General features: G+C 36.4%; 1 protein-coding gene and 2 long non-coding RNA genes across 11 annotated transcripts; 2 read left to right on the forward strand and 1 right to left on the reverse strand.

Moving 5' to 3' along the window:
* Nucleotides 1-3,779: 3,779 nt before the first annotated feature.
* Nucleotides 3,780-14,155, forward strand: LOC103716628. Of its 9 annotated transcripts, none has more exons than XR_005514988.1 (7): nt 3,780-4,013; nt 4,152-4,197; nt 6,832-6,978; nt 10,017-10,318; nt 10,515-12,892; nt 13,481-13,921; nt 14,014-14,155. It is a non-coding gene; the product is annotated as an uncharacterized LOC103716628 (long non-coding RNA). The 9 variants fall into 9 exon arrangements; XR_005514990.1 differs by lacking the exon at nt 4,152-4,197 and having other exon boundaries at nt 13,481-13,598; nt 13,828-13,921; XR_005514986.1 differs by lacking the exon at nt 4,152-4,197.
* On the reverse strand, nt 14,028-22,940 carry LOC103716627 (PHD finger protein At1g33420-like). Its single transcript, XM_008804706.3, has 5 exons — nt 22,232-22,940; nt 21,557-21,683; nt 19,013-19,228; nt 15,247-15,861; nt 14,028-15,027 (listed from the first exon to the last, which is right to left on the reverse strand). The coding sequence occupies exons 1-5, from the start codon at nt 22,563-22,565 to the stop codon at nt 14,190-14,192; spliced, it is 2,130 nt and encodes a 709-aa protein (XP_008802928.2). The 5' UTR covers nt 22,566-22,940; the 3' UTR covers nt 14,028-14,189.
* On the forward strand, nt 14,737-18,365 carry LOC120113185. Its single transcript, XR_005514993.1, has 2 exons — nt 14,737-15,048; nt 15,272-18,365. It is a non-coding gene; the product is annotated as an uncharacterized LOC120113185 (long non-coding RNA).
* Nucleotides 22,941-24,923: the final 1,983 nt, after the last annotated feature.

Here is a 24,923-nt window from a genome sequence, read left to right on the forward strand (position 1 = left end):
TGCTTCCCTGCCCATTATGTGATTGCATTCGTCTTCAAGATGCCCTATCCTTCCACAGGTAATAAAGTAAGGAAATATTTTTATAGTGAAAGGCACTATGTTAATGTCATATCGAAGAGGATGACTTAGATCATTTTGAACGCACACCTTGGTGGAACCTCCTTTGACCACTTCATGGAGAACTAGCCGATGGTGCTATTCTGAGGGTTATCTTATGCTCCCATAACTTTGGCATATCCAGAATAATTCATAACCCCTAGGAAATATCAAACGCTTTTTCAGTTTATCGAGAAGGAAATCACAAGGCAAACCTTTGCTCAGAAACCTACTGACGTAGGAGTTCACCGTTCGTCTACTAGCTCCATTAATTTCAGCATCAGTGAAGACAATGGAGCGAACTCCTGGAGTCTAGATTTCTTCCTTGGTAACCTTCTAGATTTGCCGGTGGTAACGTTGTCTCCCTTGGATAACTTGAGTCTAGGACCTATCTGGGATACTTCCCCGGATCTCGTTCTTTTGTCTTGTTTATTATTTTTTAACATTGAATTGAACTTATACTATACCGTTCATTTACATGCAAAACATGTTTTTGTCTTTTAACAGATTTAGAGAGGTAAAACTTTCTCTGAGTTTAATGACAATAAAATGCATTTATTGTTCTGTGATTGAAACTCCCAGGGCAAGCTTTGTACCTTTTCCCTGCCATATATATTTTATTTGTCAGAAACTCTTAAATATGCACTTATATTTCAACTTGTACGAATCTTTCGAGTATTTGATGAATGCAATTTTCATTGTCACAATTCTCGAAGATTTCGTATAATAGAGTGTAATTATGTAATTTATTTTCATTTTGTTGGATTCATTAGAAACCCTTTATTATCAAGAGGAAGTGATAATAAACTCTAATGCTGTTTTTTCATATCAAGTGCCTCTGGAATGAGCATAAAGGGCCTAAACATTGTAGAATTTTACAAATAAAGTAAGTTTTCCATGGTTGTGCGTGCGAATGCCACAGAATGTGTCCATGGCGGACACAATGTACTTTGATAAAGTAGATCATCTGAAGGAAAAATATTCCCTGTTGGATGAGGTTTCCGTTCTCACTCATTGTTTTTGAGTAATCATTAAAGAGAACTCTCTCCTAGAGCTGTTTCCAGCATTGTTGGCAACTTATGGACCTGAGTTCAAGATATATATTTTAATCTTCCTCAACAAAATGTAATGTCAGTGGCTTGCTTAAAATGTGATATTTCAATTCGATTCGGGCCGGAACTGCAATGAGACCAGCTGAAACCGGTTCTTTTCGAATCGAAAACGGCTGGAACCGGTCCGTTAGTACCAAGTCAATCCGATTTTTGACCAGATTGACTGTGGGCACTATGACATTATTGCCAGAGTGCCGCACGAGCCGTACTGATTTTGGTTCAGTACTGAATCGATATTGAACTGTACCGACTGCCGACCGATATGGATCTCGATATTAGTTCGGCAGTATTTAGAATACCACCTTTTCGACTCAACAATACGTCTTATCCATTCTATATGAAATCTAAATTTGATTCTGATTTCCCTTTTTTTTGTTGTTGTTGTTGATGCTGCTGTACATTGGGTTCTCAGGGATAAAGCGAGAGAGTATCTTCAAGTCTCCAGATGATCCCAGGGGCAAGGTCGGTGTCACTGACAGTGGAAAGGGATTGACCGAGTTCCAAAAGAGGGAGAAGAAGCACTTGCACCTCAAGAAGCTACTGTGGATGCATAGTAGAAGTAGATATTGTACTGATAAGAGTGTGCTATTAGTGTTCTCATCATCACCAGAAAGAGTGGTGACATAGGCTGAATGGGGCTTTATTTTTGTGACCCACTTGGTGCACTTCATGTTCTTATATGCAATTTACCATGCTTGATTTATGAAATTTTCTCTCTCTCGTTTTTTTTTTTTTTGTTGAAACGGATGATTCATCTCCAAAGTTAAAACGTTTCAGTTACCTTCGGGTTATAGGAACACAGGTTTCAGATTGATGTAACGTGTGGCTGCTCCAGGGTTCTCTGGGTTGATAAAAAAAAAAAAAACAGAAAAGGAGCTTGTAATTTCTAGTGCACAGCAGACAAAATTTCAACTCCAGGGTTCAACCCTGCACCTTACTCTATTGCAATAAATAGCTAGTTTCATGCCCATCTTGATGGTGCAGTGTCAGTATTCCACTTCCTGCATGTATTCCTCTGTTTTAAATATATGCTACCTTATAATCCGTGCCATGCATGAAATATATTTTTTTTCTTCTTTTTCAACTATTCTTTATATATAATATAAAATATGTATAATAGAGATCTTGTTCGGTGATCAACAGATTCAGTGAAGGAACTCTGGGGACAGCACCAAAACCCGGTGAGAAATGTTTCAAAACCATCCGTTGTGTTGGTAAATCATGGGTCATGGTTGTTTAGCTTTGAGTCTATAATCAGTCAACAGAAAGAAAAAAAACTAGAACCATTAGTAGTCATCTCTCGTTGGTCATCATTTCTATCCACTACCCTCTCGATGATCTATTTCAAATGTCCGACAACTCAAATTAAGGTGTCCCCACTATAGGTATCTTGCTTCTAAACCTTTAGTAGTTTAATTATTTTTTAAAATATTTTTTTATATTAATATTATAATATACTATTAATATACATATAATTATCGATATAGTAAGATAATATATCATTGTAAAATAACAAGAAGATGATTCAACTTGCATGTAGATAACAAATAAAAAAGTATTGCATGCAAAGTGTATTTCAATACAATGTAATAGAATTATTAGTGATTGTGCTCTAACTTTTAAATAAAAACATGATCATAAAAATATACTAAAAAATAATAAAATATTAGTGCAATATTACAAATTGTGCAGAATATGGACAAGGGATAGTACTAATGAAAAATATTTTTTACTAATATCAACATATATTAAGCAAATAGGTTTATTAATCATATAATTAAATTTTATATTAATTTAGAGATACTAATGAAAGGGTTTTTTTTAATATGATTTGATAATCCAATAAGTTTCTTACTAACAAACTAATAAGCTTCTTATTTAGTATAGTGCCAAATAACAATTTTATTAATATTATTATTAATATAGGTGCCATATGGCATATAGAAAATTCTAGTATCAGTGCTTACCGGACTACAACGCTACTTATAAGTCTCTCTCTTTATATATATATATATATAGTTAGTGTGTGTGTGTATTAGATAATAGAATAGATAATGGTTTTTAATCCTAATTTTCAAGAAATTTTGGATATATATATATATATTAGATAATAGAATAGATAATGGTTTTTAATCCTAATTTCCAAGAAATTTTGGAGCTCCATCACCTATAGCTCTGGTTGCATGGTTATCTTTGGTTGCGTCTAATTATTACAGCTTTTGTATCATACTTGAGAACCATGGAAAATTACACGCAACAAATCCCAGCGTCTAGGGGATGTTGACTATTCCTACGTGTCCATATTTTTCAACGGCTGCGTATGACACTTTAATTACATTATTCAAGATCTGATCGTACGGCTTACATCATAAGTCGTTGCATTTAAATTGCCTTCGACCGTCCGATCGGGTCCACCGGAGCCTCCCCAAACAACCACCGAACCCGCGTACCAAAACCGTATTCGAGGGTCCACTAAATCCCCTGCTACTTTGTCGGCGCCCCCACAAATGTTCCTTCATGTGCGAGACTCACACGCAATTAAGCAAGAAAATAAGCAGTTAAGAAAAAAATCCGTCACTTGGAGTTACCATGAGCGCCCACGGGTAACGCTCCTCGCGGTCTTTCGCTCGTATATATTTTCACCGCCGGATAAAAGGGCGAAGGATGGCGATTTCGATCGCAGTCGATCCAAGAAGAATAGGTTTCTTGGATTCCCATGGATTGCGCCTCCGCTCTCCCAGCCCAGTTTCTCAATCGGATGCGCCACCTCGCCTCCGCCGCCGATCTCGTCCACGCCATCAAGAGGTCCTCCCTAGAGCCTTTGCTCAGATTTTTTATTCACCCGTTTCTTGATTGTTTCTGGAGTTCGAATTGCGTAATTTAGTGCTAGATTGGTTCTCCCTTTCCTGAATTTTAGGGTTCTAATTGTATCTTTTGTGATAGACTTGCATTCCTTTGGATTGGAGCTTGGGCTATTGGTGTCGTTGTGGTTAGGGTTTTATCTCTGCTTTTGTTTGAATGGAGGGCTTGTTCGTTGCTCGCTTGGTGTATTTGTTTGGATGAGTTTGTTGCCTGTTTCTTGTAGGCGAATGGGGAACGGTAGCTAAGTTGTTTTTCTTCTTTTTTTTTGTTTGTGTGATTGGCAGAGTAGTTGATGGATCGTGATATCTAGTTTCGATTTTGAAATTCTTTTTTTAGGTTTTGTTTGGATCTCATATGTTCTTTGATGAGTTTCTTATGGGGACATTGATTTTGAAGATACTGTCTATTTCTTTCTCTCAACCTTGCTGTTGTTTCGGAAAACGGTGATCTTGCTTGGTTCTGTTCTGTATCATATAAAGAAGCTAGAATTTCTCTAGTTTAGGCAATTGAGTTTTAAATCTATGCCATTTTTGAAGTGCTTTGCTCGATTTTAGGGTTTTATTCTGCATCTTGAATGGCAGACCTGTGCGAGGTTAGAGATTTGTTTGGAAACCTCTATTACCTGTTGCCTGTCATCAAATAAGGAGTGCTAGCCCTCGTGTTTGTCCTTTTCTTCTGTTTGCAGAGTAGAATGATATCTGGGTTTTGTTTTGCATCTTGTTATTTAGGTTTTATCTGATTTTCATGTGATCCGTGATAATTTTCTGTTGTATATACTTGTTCTGGAACAGTGTCTATACATCTCTTTGAACCATTTCATTTTTGAAAAATACCATCCTCCTCGGTTCTGTTCTCTACTATAAGCAAGGGAAGTGCCATACCTAAAATTAAGACATTTAGCTTATGATTGTTTTAATTTCTAAAATATAATGTTAGTCTTTATTTAAATCAAAGTTTGGATGTTTGTTCAGTTCATGATTTGTTTGGATTTATTTATGCTTACTAGTTTTTGCTAGAAATGCCAGATTTTGATTCTCTACGTCCTTTCCATTCTTTCTTTGTGGACAAGATGGGTTGGTGAATCATGATATTGGATTTTTTTTCCTCCTTATAGTATTTTATTATTTAGTATGATTATGTATGGTATATAGTTTGCATCCTGTGTAGGTTTTTTTTGAATAAGTTTTATCTTTACCATTTTGTATTTCACATCTTCTTTTAGAATTTTAAACCCAAAAGTTGTTATGTAGAATTAGATGACGAATTTTAATATAATTTCTAAATTCAATTTCAATAGCTTCATTAGTTGGGGTTTCACACAGCTAAGAGAAAGGAGGCAAATTTAACGGCCGATCAACTTCCATTTTCTCATCTTGTCATCTACTTTGCAAACATCATTTTCTTTTAATGACAATTAAATGCATGGTGGTACTTTGTTCTTACTTCTCAATGGGTTATACATTTCCAAATAAAATAGAAATAGTGAAAATCGCTGGAATTATTAGAGAGTCATAATGGCCTGCAACTCCTTATAGTAAGAGTTTCACGTTATAGTTGGTAGCGCTTGCTCATTATTACTAGAGTTTGCTTCCCATATCGGGTAAAAATGCAAACCGATAGCTGCAGAAGTAGGAATAATGGCACCGAAAGTACTTGAATGGCTTTGGTCCAGAGCTGACAGCCGGAATAAGACGAGGATTGGGGCATGATCACTGCAGCCCGGCGTAAGATATTCAGCACTGGAAGCATTCAGCTTTTAGTCTGCTTAAGGGGTCCCAGTATAAGCATAATTTATCTTGAAACAGAACCCAAATATTAGTTAAGCTTCCCATATTTTCTCCTATTTGATCGCCTTTCTTTTCACATAATTCAGAAATCAAATTCTTAATAAATAGACATCAAAAAAGGGGCACGTAGTTTCAATCTCAAGTCTCAAATTGATTGAAAAGAAGGGTTTGTCAGCTGACTTCTATTCGTTATAAATTGGGCCAACAAATAATGATTGTTCCTAAGAAACCTCATTATCTGTATTTTCCACTAATATTATTTACTTGGATTTGTTTGAATGTGGTTAGGTTTTGTTTCTTTAGGGTTTTCATGTAATAGTTAGGTAGTAATAAGAGTTTGTTCAGGTTTTTCTTCTGTGAAAAGCTGGCAAGAGTAAGTGATTGAAGCACTTTGCATTTATGTAATATTCGGGTCTTTCCTTCCCTTCTAAACTTCCTATTTCTTGATTCTTGCCTCCTGTACCTTGGAGCCAATGATCTACCTGAACCACTGAATTTGTTTTCCTTACCAATCTTACTCTTGGAATGGCTCCTTTTTTACAAGGTCATACTTTATAATATGGTTTATTTTTTCCAAGAAAATCTTCATAATGAGTTCAGCATTCACTGTTTGTACTTGTGACTGATAGTTAGGATCAATACTGTTATTAAGAGGATGTGCAAGCATCATCAAGTAATGTTGAACATTCCCTTTTTGTGTTTATTTTAGGTTGTTTCCATCCAAATCCAGGAATCTCACGGTTTAAGTGAACTATCTTATTTGTGCACCAGTATTGGTTGTTCTCCATGCATACATCAACATTAATATTCTTGTCTAACAATTGTATTTACCCGTATGTATGGCTGGTATTTGAAATTCTCTACCTGTTTTTGAATTATAAGTGCATGTAACAGATTATTTTTTTTTTTTTCCCTGTTTTTTGGGAGAGTTGTTAATTTAATATTAACTTGCAAGAAATATCATTTATTTACAGCCTCATTTTGTTCTTCTTGTTTCATACATCTGATGCTGAAAATGATAGTAGAAAGCTGTAAGATTTTCTTGTGACCATGGAGTCTACTATTAAAGAACATCATTATGGGCTCATGCTCCAGATGAAGAAATAGATAGTGCAATTAAGGTAGTATTTTTGCTAAAGAAACATCTATATATTTAGATGCTCTAATATCCTAGTTGTTGTTACAATGCCTTAATGTGCTTCTGACACGAATTGTTTGAATTTAATTATTTTTGTTTAATTTAAACTGATTGTTTTCACATTTATGCTTTGCTATGACAAGTTGGCTTGTGCATGAATTATGGAGCAACTGTAAGCTTCTAATCTTGTTAGCATATGTTAATGGATAGCACTTGACATTCTGATTATCTACAGCCAAATGTAAGCCATGTCAACTGATCCTGCAGTCAATCCCTTGACTTTATATGCAACAGAAGTTTGAAAAGTTTTCACTGCATTTTTCACACATATCATGTGCACATCTTTATTCCTTTTACATCTCCAACTTCAAGGCTTGTTGTTAATAAAAAATAAATAAATATTGTGATACCCCATTTGGTGGTTCTTGCAACTCTTACTCTATTAGCGTAGTTTTGTCATCATTCTTGATATCAAAGATGCCTTTTCTCAGCGGAGATGTGACTGATATATTTTGGATTCACTCTATGGTTTTGTTTTTAACAGTATTTTATTACGGTTGTACCATAAGCTATAGGAAAAGGATTGTCTAAATTTCAACCTTTTCTTGTCTTGAATCTAAATTTTATAAAGCTTTATTGGGGCATCATGCGCATCTCTGCTACACAATGATAAATCAGAACTTGTTATTCAATCTTGTGGTGCTTGTCTGGCACAGCTTGAAATTACACCATTTGCATGCATGTAACAAGTTGTTCTGTTCACATTCAATTCATGTTATTTGAAATGTAGTGTACGACAAAACTTGTCGGAACGATGTAGTAATGCAATGGATCCATTATGGGAAATAACTGCGTATGCATATGTATAGACACAATGCACAAATACATACGTTGACTTATGTAGTGTCCTTTTTTAAATGTCCAAAATGATCGGAAGCATTACCATCGGCAGTTTTATTGTTGAGTATAGAGAACTTACATGCTTAATGTTCTGTCATTCTAGATGATCGAGCTCCGAGTCACTGTTCTGTGTTCAAAATTTTGGCTAATTTGGTGATCCGACATCAAAACCTAATTAAGGAGAACCAGGTCGACTTGAACTGCTGGCTGGTGGACCCTTGAAGCTGGGTCTGAACTAGGGGAAATAGAGGAAGTCGGAAGAGAATCAGGAATAGAAGGAGAACCCATTAATTGAAGGAGTCATTAGAGTAATTTTTGTCTCAGCCGGAGTCACCAACACAACCAAGGGGTCTATAGGGCTATCATTAGAACCAGGAGAATGATCAAAATTATTGGGAGAGCTCATCACATTGACATTTTGTTGGAGAAATTGGATACAGGAAGGGTCTACAAGAGGAAGAGGTTCGCCATTGTCATCCCAATTCCTCAATACTGGAGAGCCACCAAGGGTGGTGGTTCATTCTTGAAGTTCCTGACTGAAATATAGATAATATATTTGAATTTCCTTGCAAAGACATCCATCGACCGAGGAATAGCTTTAATGAACTTGCAGAAAATAGTGAGATCAAATTCAGAGAGATCAATAGTGTCCCTTGGTAACTCACTAGGTTGCGGATGGAATCCTCGTCCCAACATGCAAGAGTAACATGAGTTTTAGTATCCACTTTATAATACAAATCATGTTAATTGGCCAAGTACAGACAGTGAAAGAGGAAGAATGGGAATGAATGGTATCTCTTTGGCGTAAAGATAGTTTATTTGTGAGGAGAAGGAACTAAGAACTTGTTGTGTCTGAAGTTCCTCGCTCTCCAAGCATGGTGAGGGTGATACGAGACAGGAGTGTACATCCACTTCCATCAAAGAATCCACTTCATCCCTACCTTGAAGAGGGTAAACCCTAATGATGCCACCCCTTTTGTGCTTTCTATGTGCCTCCTTTACGGATCTGGTAATAGGCATGAAAAATAGAGGTTCTAGAAGGACGATTAGGTATTTCAGCATCCATCTTCTTTTAGACCAAGCTTTACAGATCCTTGAACTATGACCAACCCCCTTACAAATATAACATATTTAGCCATTCCTACAATCCTTCCTATAATACCCTGTTTCACCATAACAAAAACAAGATCCAACTTTAAGGTAGGCTCCTTGCGAGCCATGGAAGCCTGGCAACTTAGGCTATATGCTTTATCTTCCTGAAAAGCTGCTCCATCCCGTTCATCACCTTTCAAAAGCTCTTTGTTAGATCCAGTTGACTAGTCTCAAAAGGAGCAGACCTGGATGAGTAGTCATTCGAGGGCATGGAAGGGATACCTCTAGAGTTGTTCCATTCAGCTGTGCTGATTTGATTCTCACTTACATCCTCCAGTCGTGCCTTTCTCCACCACCAAGAAGGAAGGAGCATGAGGGAAGGAAGAGCGATGTTGCCAAAGAAGTGAGGTTTTGGTGGGGGGATGCGAACTAGGGCAATGTGGGTAGTGGGAAGAAGGAGGGGATACTCGAAAGCTTTCCTTAGACAAATCAAGCAATGCTATTTCACAACTTTAACTACTTGAGATAAGGATTGCGGGTTATGATTACTGGATTTCTTCCTCACCTGTAAGAACTTGATAGAGAATTTTTCTTTCATAAATGTCTTTACTAGACATTATAGTGGGGGTGGGAGGGGAGGAGAAGAAGGGAGCCATCCTCGAAAGCTTTCCTTAGACAAATCAAGCAGTGCTATTTCGCAACTTTAACTACTTGAGATAAGGATTGCAGGTTATGATTACTGAATTTCTTCCTCACCTGTAAGAACTTGATAGAGAATTTTTCTTCCATAAATGTCTTTACTTGACATTATAGTTTCAACTGTGACTTTGACTTTTCATGATATGGGGCATGAAGGGCAATGTCTTAATCAATAAAAGCTCTTTTGAACTGCTGCTATGAATTCCAGTCTATACCATACAACCTTTAAACCATGCTAGTTTCTATAACAACTCTTTATGTTTTATTTGTTTTTCTATTTGCTTTTTCATTCATAGGTCTAAAGCATTTTAATTCCCTTCTGAATTCAAGTTGATGTAGGCCAATCCCGACCAGCTGTGTTCCAACCTAAAAAATTTATCCAGCTATTTATGAGGCAATTGAAGCTTGTGCCAGAAGTGGAATACTACCTTACAATCTTATCTCAGTGGAAACATTTGTAACAAATATCCATGCCATTCACTGTTTGGAAGAAAATGAGTTCAAAAGAATATGCAATCAGCAAATTTAGCCATTGAAGAAACTGTCACTGTGCATAGCAGTATGCTACATTTATCTGAAATGATGCTCCCACCATGAGAAGGCTTGCTAAGGAGATACATGTCAATCTTGAGGTAACTTTTACAGTGATGATAATTTTATTTACATTTATCATACCTTACATTTTACATAAAGAAGTCTTATTATTAACAGTTGTTTACATACTGGTGCATTTGTGACCAAATTCACAGTTATTCTGCAAACTGAATGTACAATTAGTTGATGCAGCAGAACTGATTTTAACCAATCAAGCTATTTTCTGCTTCTTAGGTTATCCATGCTTATTTACCATCTGAAGTAGCTCGAGCTCGGCTTGGAAAAAGCTCGGTGCAGCCTCAGTTCGAAGCTAAATGAACGAAGCTTGGACCAGCGATCTTGGCTCAAAATTAATTTCAAACCAAGTCAAAAATAGATCCATTGGTCTACGAAATTAGGATCTTTTCAAGCTTGAATATTATTTAACTTTTGAATTCATTAAATGTTAATTCAGATTTGAACCAAACTTGAAATCAAACTAAGCCAAGCTTGAATCAAGCTCTAATTTAAGCTTGGACCAAGTTTAGTTTAAGTTCAAACTCGAATTGATATGTAGCTTGTTTTAGGATTTTCAAGCTGATTGATTAGGCTCATGTTCAGCTCAATTTGAAATTAAGCTGAAACTAAGCTCGACATGGTGTTAAACAAATCAAGCTTGATCTCAACTTTCAAGCTTGGGATTTCAAACCAAGCTTGATTAGACCCAAGCTCAATCAAGCTTGGCTCGGTACACCCTTAGACATGCTCCATTCTCTCTACATGTGATTTTTTCATAAATTTAATAATCATCTGTAACTGCTTCAGTAAAGCAGTTGTTCATATAGGCCATTATCGATATAGTTTATTGCCAATCTTTTTTCGTAATCAGGCTGTAGTTTGAACTAATTTTCTCAAAATAGTCCATAAAGGCATCTTGGTACCTGGTGTCTGGGCTGTATCAATTGCTTAGACTAGGACTATCTAGTCTGTTTAGCGTACTGATAATATTAATAAGTAGATACTAAAATTAGCTTGATATTTGCTTCTTAAGTTTATATGCTTGATTTTTACTTTATATTTTTTGCATCTTGGATATGTAATTCTGAATATGTATAGACATTTGTGTGTGCATTCTAGGATTCCCATCCCAAGAGTACCGATGCATCTCACTAGTGCTATACCATTCCGATCTGAGAATGATACTTGGGATGGCCCCAGGACATTGGTTTGCTCATGTACTGGATGCCCCCACATTCCTGGTTGGTACAGGTTGGGACTAGCCAGTTTGCTAACATGGTAGCCTGGTACTAGTTGGGATAGCCAGGTCTATCTCACAAAAGGGTGCTTATAGGTACAATTTATTAAAAAAACAAAATTACACAAATTTAAAAACGAAAAAATAGAAACCATAAACCATGCGACAAGGGGCATCTTAGTACCATACCTATTTAAGAGGTTCAAAATCCTATTTATGAAGCTAAAAACATCTTAAAATCATTAAATTCTAAACAACAAAATGAAACGAAAAAAAAGGAGTTCAGAGGTATCCCAGTAAAAGTATTGGGATGCCAACTTGTCTAGGCTGTCAAGGCAGGTTTGTCCCAGTACCATACTGATTCAGGATCATACGAGGACATGTGCTGGTATCGGGTCTTGAATCCCAATATAACTTACAAATTTTTATTTTTCTTGATTGCAACCAATAGGGAACATGTAGCCATCTTCCAAGTGATCGATTGATGAGACAATGCTAATATGTTTGGGTTGGAAATATGTTCTTTCTTTTCTGCTATCTCTTATCCTCTCCTTTTTTATGTTTTTGCTACAGACCATCTTGAGCCCACTTTGTTGCTTTGACAACATTGATTTGGATATAACAGCCTGTATGGTTTCCACAGTCCATAGCTACTTGCTAGTTTAGCTTTCCATCTTGCATTAAGAGAGCCCATCCTTTGAAATTTTATAAATATCCTCAGAAATCTTTAAAATATTTATGAATATCTTTGGGTTGACATTTACCTCACAGAAGATACCTCCAATTACCTTGTACAACACAGGAGACCTTCAATTACCATATACAACACAAGAGACGTTAACCATTAAACCGATTCTTATTCTCTCAAGCTATGCATTTTCCAAGGTATCCATCGACTTCCTCAACAAGTTTTTCTATATCTTATTATCTGATCAGGTACATCAAACATTTTCATGACCTGTTGTGCGTACGGTCATTTCTCATTAAACTGATTCTTATTCTCCCAGGCTATACATTTTCCTAGGTATCCATGGACTTCCTCGACAAGTTTTTCTATATCTTATCTGATCAGTTACATCAAAGATTTTCATGACCTGCTGTGCATATGGATCATTTCTCATTAAACCGATTGTTATTCTCCTAGGCTATGGATCATTGTGTAAAGTTCTAAGTAATCAAGCAGTAGTTTGAATTAGTCTTGTCAAAGCTGTTAACCTACACATTTTGGTAGTCTGCCTAGGCAAGGACTGACCTGGCTAACTGAATCAGGTATGTCAATATACTTAAAAGCATGGAAGAGAGAATATGTTCTCAAGTTGACTTGCGTGCCAACTGGTGCAGTTGGTAAATTCATGGGCCATGATACCCAATGACCTAGGTTTGAATCCTGCCTTTGCTAAATTCTCAAGTTAACTGCAAATATGTTTAAGTTTACATAATCTATATTTATGTTCTCCTAAGATGCAAACTATGTTTGGATGTAGATACATGTAGTGTTTATTGTAGTTTGGATTGCAAGAAATGGTGAATGCTTATTCATATGCCAAACCACAAATAGACAATACTTATTGACTTTGAAAATTAAGATATTGACGTTGATTATTTGACTTCTGTTACATGATTTTTGATGACATAGAGGTTATATTATACATTTACTTGGAAGATAAATACAGATTTCCTTTGTTACTCGTCATTGCCCAACAGACTAAGAGGAAGTAGAAAGTACTGTTTTCCATTACCCTAATTTTTGTTACTGGCATTTTTTCCCCTTGAAGCTCTTTATGCATGCTGACCAACAAATTCAGATTCTGTTAATTTATTTTTCTGCTTCCTCACCTTCTCTTGCTATTTCTTTATGTGTTCATTCTCTTCTTTCATTCTCTCTTTCTTGTCGTGAATTTTCCTTCGTTTGTTCCCTTTTTCTTTTGGTTTCAACAAACACAATATTGCAATTGAGTCCTCACAGGTTGTCGAGGGCTTTGTCACCTAGGTACCATGTGCCTGGACAAATTCATTTTTGATGCAATCACCCATCACGGAAGATACCAGGGTGTACAGCATTCTGTCATGCGCCATAATCATTGGTTGGTGTCATCTCCATGTTATGCCATTCCTTCGGAGCGAGCATTGTCGATAAATTCAATATAATAACGTTTAACTACTTAAAAATCTTATTTGACTGGGAAAGCTAGAACCTAGGTATATCTTGGTCAAGACGTAGCTCTGCCAGTGGCAATGCTGATTTTGGGTTTCCTTTTCCCATTCTTTTTTGATGGTGGTCGAAGATCCCTGATGTTTTGTATTGAATTGCAGTCATGGTAGCAGAGGCAAAAGACCTGACGGTAGAGACTAGATTGAGGAAAGGGTTGGAAAGGGTTGGTGATTGAAACAATTGTACATTTAATAAGTAAATTAGCTATTCTTGAACACTGCATTTAATTTATCCACACCATACTAATTTAGTATGCCTGATTTATATGGGCCGTTCATGCTATGCAGGTGCAAAATAAAAATTTTACAGGAAAGATTAGCTTCTTCATTAAGGAGAAACAAAATGTTTCGACAATGGCCTTGAAACTTACTACAAGAAGGCCAGAGCAGAGACTTTAGTCATCATCTCTCATCCTAGGCTACTCTATGTACATACGCTAAAATTTACAATGACAGACATATCTTCACCTCACAGTTGTCAGGCTACCAAATCTACCAGATTTAGAAGGTTCTGTTTCATCCTTGCACATCCCACCAGAGGAGTTCCTTTTCATTGGCCCACCACTGCGGCCTTTGGACTTGCGGAAGCGAATGCACTTCCTACAAACATATTTTGCTGGTACTTCATCATGGTCGCTGATCCCAGCACACCTTGTATGCTGCCAGACCCCACAGGCATCACAGGCCATCATCCTCTCACCATCATCATCCTTCGCACCACAATCACAGTCCACAATCCAGTTCTCCAATCCCCTCTCCATTCGGAACTGCCCGAATCTTTGGTCAACTCCTGAACATGTTCCTCTAATCCTAGCAATCTCATTTAAGCCAAGTATATGCCTGACAAGAGCAAAGTCACTAACATCTCCACGGTCTAATATTAACTGTTCAGCCTGGAATCTTTGAAAGATGAGGTAAGTCTCCTGAAAAGCTCTTGTTGCTTGTTGCTTAAGATCAGCTATAGTGGCAGTCATTGGCAAAATCAGCAGCTCTGGCGGGGGAGTAGTGTAGCCCTTTGGGTGATCAATCAACTCAACATGACACCAGATCGGCAGCATAGATTGACCAGACGGTAACTGATTAGATGCAGGTTCATCATAATGCTTTATGAACTGCTTGCAGTCTAGGAGCTTTGACGCTGAGCTGGAGGCAGCCTCCTCTGTGGCTTGTGGCCTGTAGGATTGCATGGTCGCAGGACTAAGAAGAGCATCATACAGGAATTTGAGGTCCTGGAGAAGCTGATCAGCAGATGGCCTGGACAAGTATCTGGTGGTCATTGTCTGGTTTGAAGCTGCCTCAAGCCTGCATTTTCAGAAGAAAGACGTACACAAACAAATCAGATTTGATGAAAAAGATTTTATTTTGTTCTGTTCGCAAGAAGAAATGATACACTTATCATAAGCAATCTCCTAGTCGTGTGCAGTAGTATTAGTTTCTATTGCATAGAGTCGCCGATGCCTGCTGAATAACGGATTTAAAACTACTAAATAGGCAAGATAAGAGATGTATGTTTCGACTGACCTGTACTCAATTGCACTTGTTTCAGCATTTCGTCGGGCTGCAACAACCGTGCCATCGCCGATTGCCTTACCGCCCAGTTCCTTGAGGCAATGGTCAAGCAGCTCTGGGGATTTTATTGCCTGAAATGTGGCTCCTCTGAGGGCACGCCATGTCACCCACTTGGAACCCCCAACGGCTCGTAGAACCTTGACCATAGCCTTCTCTGCTCGTTCAACATCTTCATTCGTCCATGTACCCGACACGCCTGAGGTGGCTTCAGCCCATTTGCTCAAAGGATTTTCAGGCTTTCTTTGTTCGCGAGATTCATGAAGCAGACGCGTCACATAGCAGAAGAGATTTCCTACTGTGACTAATTGATGGTCAGACATGGACCGATATAGTGCAATCACATTCTGCAATGGGGTGCGAGGAGATCGGGCATGACAGAAGAAGACGGACAGCGGGATATTAGAGAGGGTTTCCACAGCTTTCTGATAGGCCACTGCAGTGAGGGCAAAGCTACCAGCACCAAATCTGTATCCCCAATCCCCATACCAGGGACGGCCAGCGGTTACAGCATGGAGGAGCCGATACTCCATTCCATATTTTTTAGATATATCCAAAACGCTGACCTTTCTGTCATCACAAAACAAATGATCTTTTGGTCACAAACAGAAGAAACAAAATGCTCGAAAATTTTTGTTGACCAGTCATATGCTCGTAACAATAAATGTTCCATCCATCTGCTAACCCGAAAAACAAAAGGCTTCATTCCTACGGTTGATACTTAAAGAAACGTTTCCAACTTTTAGCCTTTGATGCAAATTTAACTAAGAAATTAATGCCTGAACTCATAATAAATGTAAATAAAGAAACAAATCCATAATTCATAATAAAATGCGTTCCTAATTACAGCTATCACGGACAATTGTACAATGTTATACATTGTCGTTCAACTTATATTATATATAACCAAGGATGATGGTCGCATCACAGGCATGAAGCAGAGTCCAAGCAGAAAACTGCACAAACTGGGGGAATCCCAATATCGCTGAAAACAGGTCGGCCTATCTATTTGCAGATTCAAACTAGCGACCGCTCGCTGGATGACAAACACTGAAATCACCATATTACAACATTCAATTTTATTTCATATAGGTAGTTATTCAAAATTTATTCATGCCAATAGTCACTTGATCTATATCAACTTCTCTGTATTTCTATTTCACATATAGCTACAAGCTCTCAAAAAAAAAAGAAGAAGAAATTTCATGATTAATTTTTATTTATTGTCCCCCTAAAGAGTAGTTAGGATATTTGATGCAAAAATAAATTATTAATTCTTACATTATATATATATATATATATATTTAAATAATTTTAATTTTGAATATTTTTAATACAACTTGATCGGACTAGTGACCTCTAGATTGATCTCCATACGAGTTTAATAACTACACCTTGTACTCTCAATTACCAAGCTGTCGCATGCAATCTGACTAGTAGATTCTGTTTCTATGCTTTATGATTATATAATTATTATTATTTTTTATTATTAAATTTTGCAAATCCAATAATGTTCGACTTATATCCATATCTATATAGAAAAAATTAGGATATAACTATATTATTTGACTTGTATCCACATTCTTTTCAAAAAGAATATAGATATACCAATATTCAATCCATATCTGATTTACTTTTGGCGCTAAATCTTAGTAGCCACCATGTAATCAGAATTTGATCCTTTAGAACCTAGTGGGTGGAATTGAAAAAGGAAAATCTAATTTCACAAGGCCCAACAATAAATAGGTACTAGGTTGAAGCCGGAAAACTCCACAAGCCCCCACACAAAAACATCAGCTTCATACCTGACAATTTGAAAAATCTCGAGTTGGAAATTAAATCCATGATCTCCCCTTGATGAAAGGCTGTGGAGAACATGGGCTAAACCATGTAAGTAACATTAGGAGCACAGGCTATTTTGACTCATTGTCTTATGTTTTCAATACAGAGCTCTACACTTTGTTAGCAAGCAATATTCCAATACCTCTGAGCTCCTTGCTCAAAGTTCTCTTTTATTTTCAACTTCTAACCAACTATTTTGATCTTCAAACACTCATTCACAACCTTACATCCACATTATCACAACTCAGCATTCATAATTTGCGGAGTCAATTAGTGACCATGTAGCAAATTTGTTATTTCCAATCCGATCAAACAATAAAATTGTCAATTTTGCATACAATAAAATTGTCAGTTTTGTGGCCTCGTTTTAAGAAGCTGGAGTTTAGCTTGCAATGTGTTAAAAATGGCCATCTAAGGTTTAACCTAAGGTGTACTGCCTACGCACTGCTTTAATATATTGCATCATGTTACAGTATGGGGAATAAAATGATTTATAGATGCTGTCTAGTAAAAACTTTCCCTTGATTCTGGGGGTGAAAGTGAATCAGATATCCGTCCGAATCCATTTTCGTATTCAAATTTATCCGAATATAAATAGAAATTTGAGTATCCGACTAATATCGTATTCATATCCATATCCGTCAAAGAAAAATGGATATGGATATGGATAGATGACTATCCAATCTGCATCCAGATATTTGATTCCATTTGTAATTCTATTTAATTTTATATAACACTCATAAACTTTACAAAAAATAAATGACTACATTAACATGCTATTAACTTGATTTATTATCTACTCGATAATATCTTTAATTCTGTTGTCATAAAGCTTAATTTTTTTTATTTATATCCATATTTATATCAATATTTTTGGTATCCGATTTGTATCTGTATCCATTTAAAATAAATATAGATATGAATTTTTGCATCCAACTAACATCCGTATCCGTATCTATATTTGTCAAACAAAACAAATATGGATATGAATATGCTAGTATCAAATCCGATTTCAGCCCTATTTGATTCACTATATATCTCATTTAACATATGATATCTGTTGTATTCAAGGTTTCAAATAAAGTAGGTCTAGGCCATCTTAGTTTTTCCATGGAATAGAACAATGAACATCTTGTCCCATCCTAATATATTTCACAACTCATCTCATCCTTACATTGGACATTAGGACACTAAACATCTCTCCAGTATTTAGCACCTTGATTGCATTAAAATTTTTTTTTCTTCTTTTATTGTTTTTTTAGCTTATTACTCTTTTGGGTGATCTTGACCTTTGAAAGCTTGTAGGCATCTGACTATTGTCTTGGTATCGAGCAAGCTCCAAGTTGCTTTTAAAACACAGGTACAATAGGCTTTGATTCTATTTTGATGTCCCCATTATCTATTCAATTATTACATTTATAATTAATCCAACATTCCATCCATAGTCTACAGGATTTTACAAATCAATCATGATAATTAAATAAATAGAATACATTTTTTCATCATTATGCTCCTTCAATAAAACACCATATATTGATTTAAAGTTTACACAATCCTGTGTGGTCCCTGTGATTGCAAACCTCCCCTTAAAAACTACACTGCACACTATGCCATAAATTGATTTTTCCCAAGTAACAGAACAATAAAACAATTACAAATTAATATTTGACTGTTATTACCAAAAAAAAACCGACTGTAAAAAGCACAAAGATCTCTAGTATACAAATTTATAGTACAGTTTGAGCACTGAGCATTTTGATAACATATCAAGTAATTATCAAGTGTTAGAATATCACAGAAAAATGTTGCAATCAATAGGAAACCTCTACAATGATCCATAAAGATGACAAGTTCACAATGATCATATGATATCCCATACCTGACATGGAGCATTTTGCATATGCGATCCCAAAAACCCATTATATCACATCCAGTCAAATATTTTGAACCACCTTCTCGGCCATTAACTCTGAGAAGGTGGCCATAACCATTTGCATGCACTACACCATGCAGCAAATGAGTAGAATCTTCCAACCGTACATATGGCCAGTCTTCTAGATCTTCACCTCTCATCTCATATTTGCATTTAATACACCTGATAAAGGAGCATTTGTGTGAGATAAACAAAACATTGGATGATAAACAAATATCATATGATCACTAAACATGGTTCAGATCTACAGGCTTTGAAAAACCAACTCCAATACATAGCTAGCAGAATGCCCTGTTCAGATCTTCATGGTTTACATATATACTGCAGAATTCTAATGATTGTAGGAGACAAGCTGTTATTAGGAAGTAGGAACAAATTCCACTGAAGCATTTCAAAACAATAGCGAAAGTTTACTTCAAAAGATAAACACCAATATGATAATCACTCAAATATTGAACTGGTTATTACACATATGAACATCAAAACAAGACCAAGTTCCACAAAATACAATACTGAAACACTTGCCTACAGATATAAAAATTTATCACAGTTCTCAACCGATGGCTAACATGCCTAGCCACTAACATTGTACCTCAAGAGAATTTACTAGATTACTTTATATTCTAATAATAAAACCACTCCACAGCATCAAACAAACACCGCCTACATCAACATGCATGTAGATCACTGGCAATGATAAAGCTCCGAATAGCTAGTGGAAATAAAGTTAGGAAAGTGTCCCTGCTGTCCTCATACCAACTTTCATAGGCCAGAATGATAACAAATCACTTAATCAGAGGAAATTGCTAATTTGATCCATTAGAAATATGTAAATGCTGCAGTTGATCATCCAGATACAGTCTCTTATATAGCTTCATTTGCAACATGAAATACAATGGTACAAAACTGGCCCATGAAACTGCAAATCAGAACCAATGCAGCGAAGAGCAATCAAAATCTTCATTACATGACATATAGAATCAAATAAAATATAAACAAGACCTAAATGTTATAGATGACTAAGCCATCTGTTCATGGCATATGATCATAAGAAATTATAGTTACACACCTTTCTATCAAATGCAAATAATCCTTGCTCAAGAGGAAGTCTTCTAAAAGCTGTACAATCAAGGACTATCCATGGAAAAAGATCTTACAGAGCTCAAACATAGACCAAAATGAGAAGAACACTCTTCTGATGAAAGGATACAAGTTTTGAGCATACTAAAAATGCAACCTTGAAATAATGATCTGTCATAGAGGAGCGTTTTACAGAAGAAAAGCATATCACCATCAAGATAACAGAATCTTATATAGATACACGATGATAACAAGCTTCTATTATAGGGAACAAATGTGTATGCCCAATGAACCTTTTCAAGCCTGTCAGGCTAATCTAAGGAAAACCACCAACAGAAACATTGCATCAGAATACTTCATGGAAGATAAATAGACTTGACTATCGAGTCCATTAGTACTTGAAGAGGCTTCCATTTGGATTGCAGACCTACTGCTAGGCACATCCTTTTCCTTTAACCGAGATATTTCAATTCATACACACTGGCACAAGAATAATTTATGGTCTAGAGTATAAAACCTTCACTCACACCTCTGGAGAGTAAGAGAGAAAATCAACAAAATCAAGAACCTCAAGTAAGGAAAATGCAACGGATGAAGCAGTTTCTCGAGAAGCAATTGAAATGAAAAATTTCCCCGACCTATGATTTCTTCAAGTCTCCTGAAAGGTACTGAGAATATCCCATTTCTCAACAAACTTGACAAAGACTTCTATAAATCCATGAAAAGATTAAAAATGAAAAAAAATATTAATATAAGTAACGAGATGATATCTAGCACCAACCACGGACACCAGATTTGCAGCTCAAGTTGCCTAATTAATATGGAGAACCTTCAATTCTGTTGTTTTTGATGAGAGTGTGCATCATACAACAATATTCTGCTAAGTTTCCTTCTTAACAAATTGCAGATCAGTCTGTTTGTACAAATTTTAGACATATCATGCATCAAAGTCAAAAGGGTACATAGCCTCCATTACAATCCTTGAAATATTCAAAAACTATTCTGCTTGCAGAAAGTCGGGAATGATTGAAGTTCCACTTCATAAGATCAACCTGACTCAGTACCAGGAATTTCGACTGGATCCAAACAGTTTGTTGGAAGCCCAAGCTGTCTCAATAGCCTAATTGGAATCCTAACTTCAGAAAAGGGGCACAACAAGAAGGAATTATATGTTATGATTCATTAAAGGCTACCACATTAAAGCATAATTTGGTCAATTATTGCTGGCCCCCAAGTTACATCACTTCATATCTATTCTCACCTAATCATCATTCGAGAGATCCCAAATCAAAATATCATATACAATAAACCAATTTTAATCACTCATAAGAACTATACTTAAGATACATGAATAATCAAAATCATGAACCCAACAGAAACAAAACTCTCTCAAGAAAAACTACTTCTCACCTTGTGTCGGGCAAGGGCAACAAGGTTTCGCAATGCATACAAGTCTGGCGACAACCACATGATGACTTGCTATCATTTCGGATTATAAAATGGTAACGCTTTCCACAGACGGGGTGGCCACTCCACCCTGTAGTGAGATCACATTAATAACTAATTGAGCATCAAAAACATAAAATAGCATTTTAATAAGTGCATAAATTAATGGGAAACGAAAGAACAACCACCACCCAACGTTTATTGAAACAGTAACGGCAAGAACAATTGCATCACTCAATTATGAAATTGCTTGTCTGGTTTAACTCTCTAGTAATCATGCAATAAGAATCAATTTAATGAATGCGAACTTAACCAATAAATTATAATTCGATGTAAAAATTAAGACAAAACATTTGAAATAAAAACCAATTTATGTTTAAAATAATATAATAAAACTAATATGATTATAGTAAAGATTTTAAAATCCACAATGCAAAATAAATTAACCGTAAAAAAAATTAAAATGATGGTCACGTCGTGGATGACAGCTGTCAGATAAAACCGGTTTACCAAATTAGATCCGGTCCGGCCAACGACACATAAAAAAAGAAAAATAAAAAAGGAAAAATTATTGCAAACAAAAATGTGAAGTGTGGAACTGTTAAAAAAAAAAAAGTAAAATTATCTCACGATTCTCACCTACAATTCTACAGTGATCGCAGTAGATCGATTTTGATCGCAACACGTCCTCTTCTACAACGTTAAGCTCGACGACAGCGCCTTCTAAATCACCCACCCGCAACGTGATCCGCCAGGGTATCAGATGCGGCGAGGCGACCGCGGAGGGCAACAAGATCGACGATGGCGGCGGCAGCCGGGCGTGCCGCACTAGAAACTCCCGGACGCTCACGCGGAACGGCCCGTCGAGGCCATCGGAGATCCCGTCGCCGGGGGCCGGAAAATTCAGAAAATCGCACAGATCTGCCGTCACCCTTCTCTTCGCCCGCTTCACCGGCCGCCTGTTCACCACCATGGCGTCGGATCCCGTCGAGGCCACGGCCGGATCTCGCGATTCCAGCAAGAACGGCGCCGTTGATCGGCTCCAAATAGAACTAGGATTAGGTGAAGGAGATTGAAGTGGGAATAACAAAATAAATTAACAAAAGATAAGATCAAGCGTTAGGGTTATGGATATCGGCTCCCGCTAGGGTTAGGGTTTCAGAAACACGGGGGAAGAGACGGAGAGAGATCGGATGGGCCGCCTTGGAAATCGATAACCAGGGTTAGGGTCGGGTTAGGGTTTGGTTCGGTTAGGGTCAAGAAGAGAGCGGGAGAGGGGGAGAAAAATTTGGGATCGCGCCCTCGTTTTGGGCTATCTTGACTTGGATACGATATATTTTAAGGCGGTGCAAGACGGGAGGGGTCCGATGATTTATAGAACAAAACCAAAGGGGATCAGAGTCGGTGGACGAGTTCCCGGAATGGCCCTACAGTTAGTCTCAAATTACCAAAATACACCGAAGAGGAGTATTCACGGAAGGAGGAACAGTAAGGGAAATTTGATGAAATTACAGAAGTGCCCTTGCTTTTTTTTTGGCGGGTGTGTGTGCGCGTGTGTGTTTGACTGGTGGTTTCCGAGGTGGGGGTCCATTATTAGAAAATCGAAAATATTTTTGATTTAGAACGGGTTGGAGGGAGGCTTTCCCGGAATATATCAGAATTTGAGGATCTGAATCGGATTAAGTCGCCTTATTTTTTGCTGGTCAATACTCAAAAGAGATCCTATAGCCATGTTATATTACTGCTTCTCTACTTTTATAAATTTATTTATACTAGAGCTGTATGGCAGTGTGAGCAGCCGTTATACCACAAAAAAAAAAAAAAGAGCTCTTTAGATATTTTTAAGAAAATTAGACTGAAAATTATATAAAAATCAAATTTATTACCCTATCCAACTTGTATTTTCTAAAAATTTATTCAAATCTAATTTAGATTTTAATCTTAAGATTGTTTTTTTTCTTCTTATATAATTTGGATTAGGTATAATTTAGTTGGTAGATATTTATGTTTAAGTGGACAGTTTAGTCTATAAATGCTACAAAATTTTTAACTTAATTATGTAAAAATAATTAAATCAACTTTTGATGCATCTCAATACACCGAGCAGTACTCATAACTATTGCATGATTTCAATATTTGCAAGATTAAAACAGTCTTAAGAAAAGTTCTCTCAAACGGAGATTGAGATATATACTTGAGTCGTGATTGAATAATGTGTCAACGGCTATCTTCCGAAGTTAAGAGAATCCTGATCCCGGCAACTGAGCACCCAACCATCTCTCGTACATGAGGGTTGCTACCTTTTTATGCCTCTCCCTTGGTTTAAATTTACTATGGGATGTTGCCTAATTGGAGGGTTTTTTTTTGGCCCTCCTGTTTGCTAATCTAATTGAACTTGTCACCTATGAGTGGAACAGGATCTAGTTAAATAAAATGGAATGAAATAAGAGTGAAACAACAATAAATTAATTAATCTCCAGCAAGTGGTGTCCTGGGTTATGGATGAGCACAAAATATAGCTTTTAGATGGAAGAGAGAAAAAACTCAATGCTTGTTTGCACTTCTAGCTGAAAATAAATAATGAAAAAAAAGAACAATCTATCTAGACTTTGATATTGTCTTATAAAAGATCAATAACCTTTGTTTTTATATTCTTTTATCTCTGAATATCAATATTTGTACAAATAAGTTGAAAAATTCAATCAAAAACAAAATTGGAAACATATATAAAGATAAACATTGTTTATGAAATATTTGAGATATTGAAAAGCTATGTTTCAATCCTTGAAATAATTCGCTAATACAATGACTCTTAGATACTTGTATAAATGAAATTAATCACCTCATTTTTTCATAGAGATAATACTATTATACCATTTTAGATAAGTATTAGTTCCTAAGATATAATAAAATGTCATTTCCAGCTTTCAGATAAGATATTGTTATATCTTCCCTTAATTGCTGATCAAAAAGTAAAAACCTTTTCGAGGTTAGCATACCTCGAGTTTAACTCGAAAAAAGGTGGCCTAGTACATGAGGCTCTCACTATTATCGGTTTAGAGAAGATTAGATGTACACAACTTTACCTCTACGTTCATAAAAGCTATTTTCATATTTTGGACCCATAATACTTACGCCAAAATGGAGCCATCTCATATTTTGGAGTCTAGCTTACCTTTCACACAATCAGACTAATTTAAAGGTTAATAGATACAAATATAAAACATGATTAAAATTTTTTTAATAACATTACATTAGAAATTTCTAGAAGAAGTGTTTCATAAGTTAAGCTATTGTATTATCGATTGATAATTTTATGCATCGAATAGTC

This window comes from Phoenix dactylifera, chromosome 1, assembly GCF_009389715.1.
Source record: "Phoenix dactylifera cultivar Barhee BC4 chromosome 1, palm_55x_up_171113_PBpolish2nd_filt_p, whole genome shotgun sequence".
Lineage (NCBI taxonomy): Eukaryota > Viridiplantae > Streptophyta > Magnoliopsida > Arecales > Arecaceae > Phoenix > Phoenix dactylifera.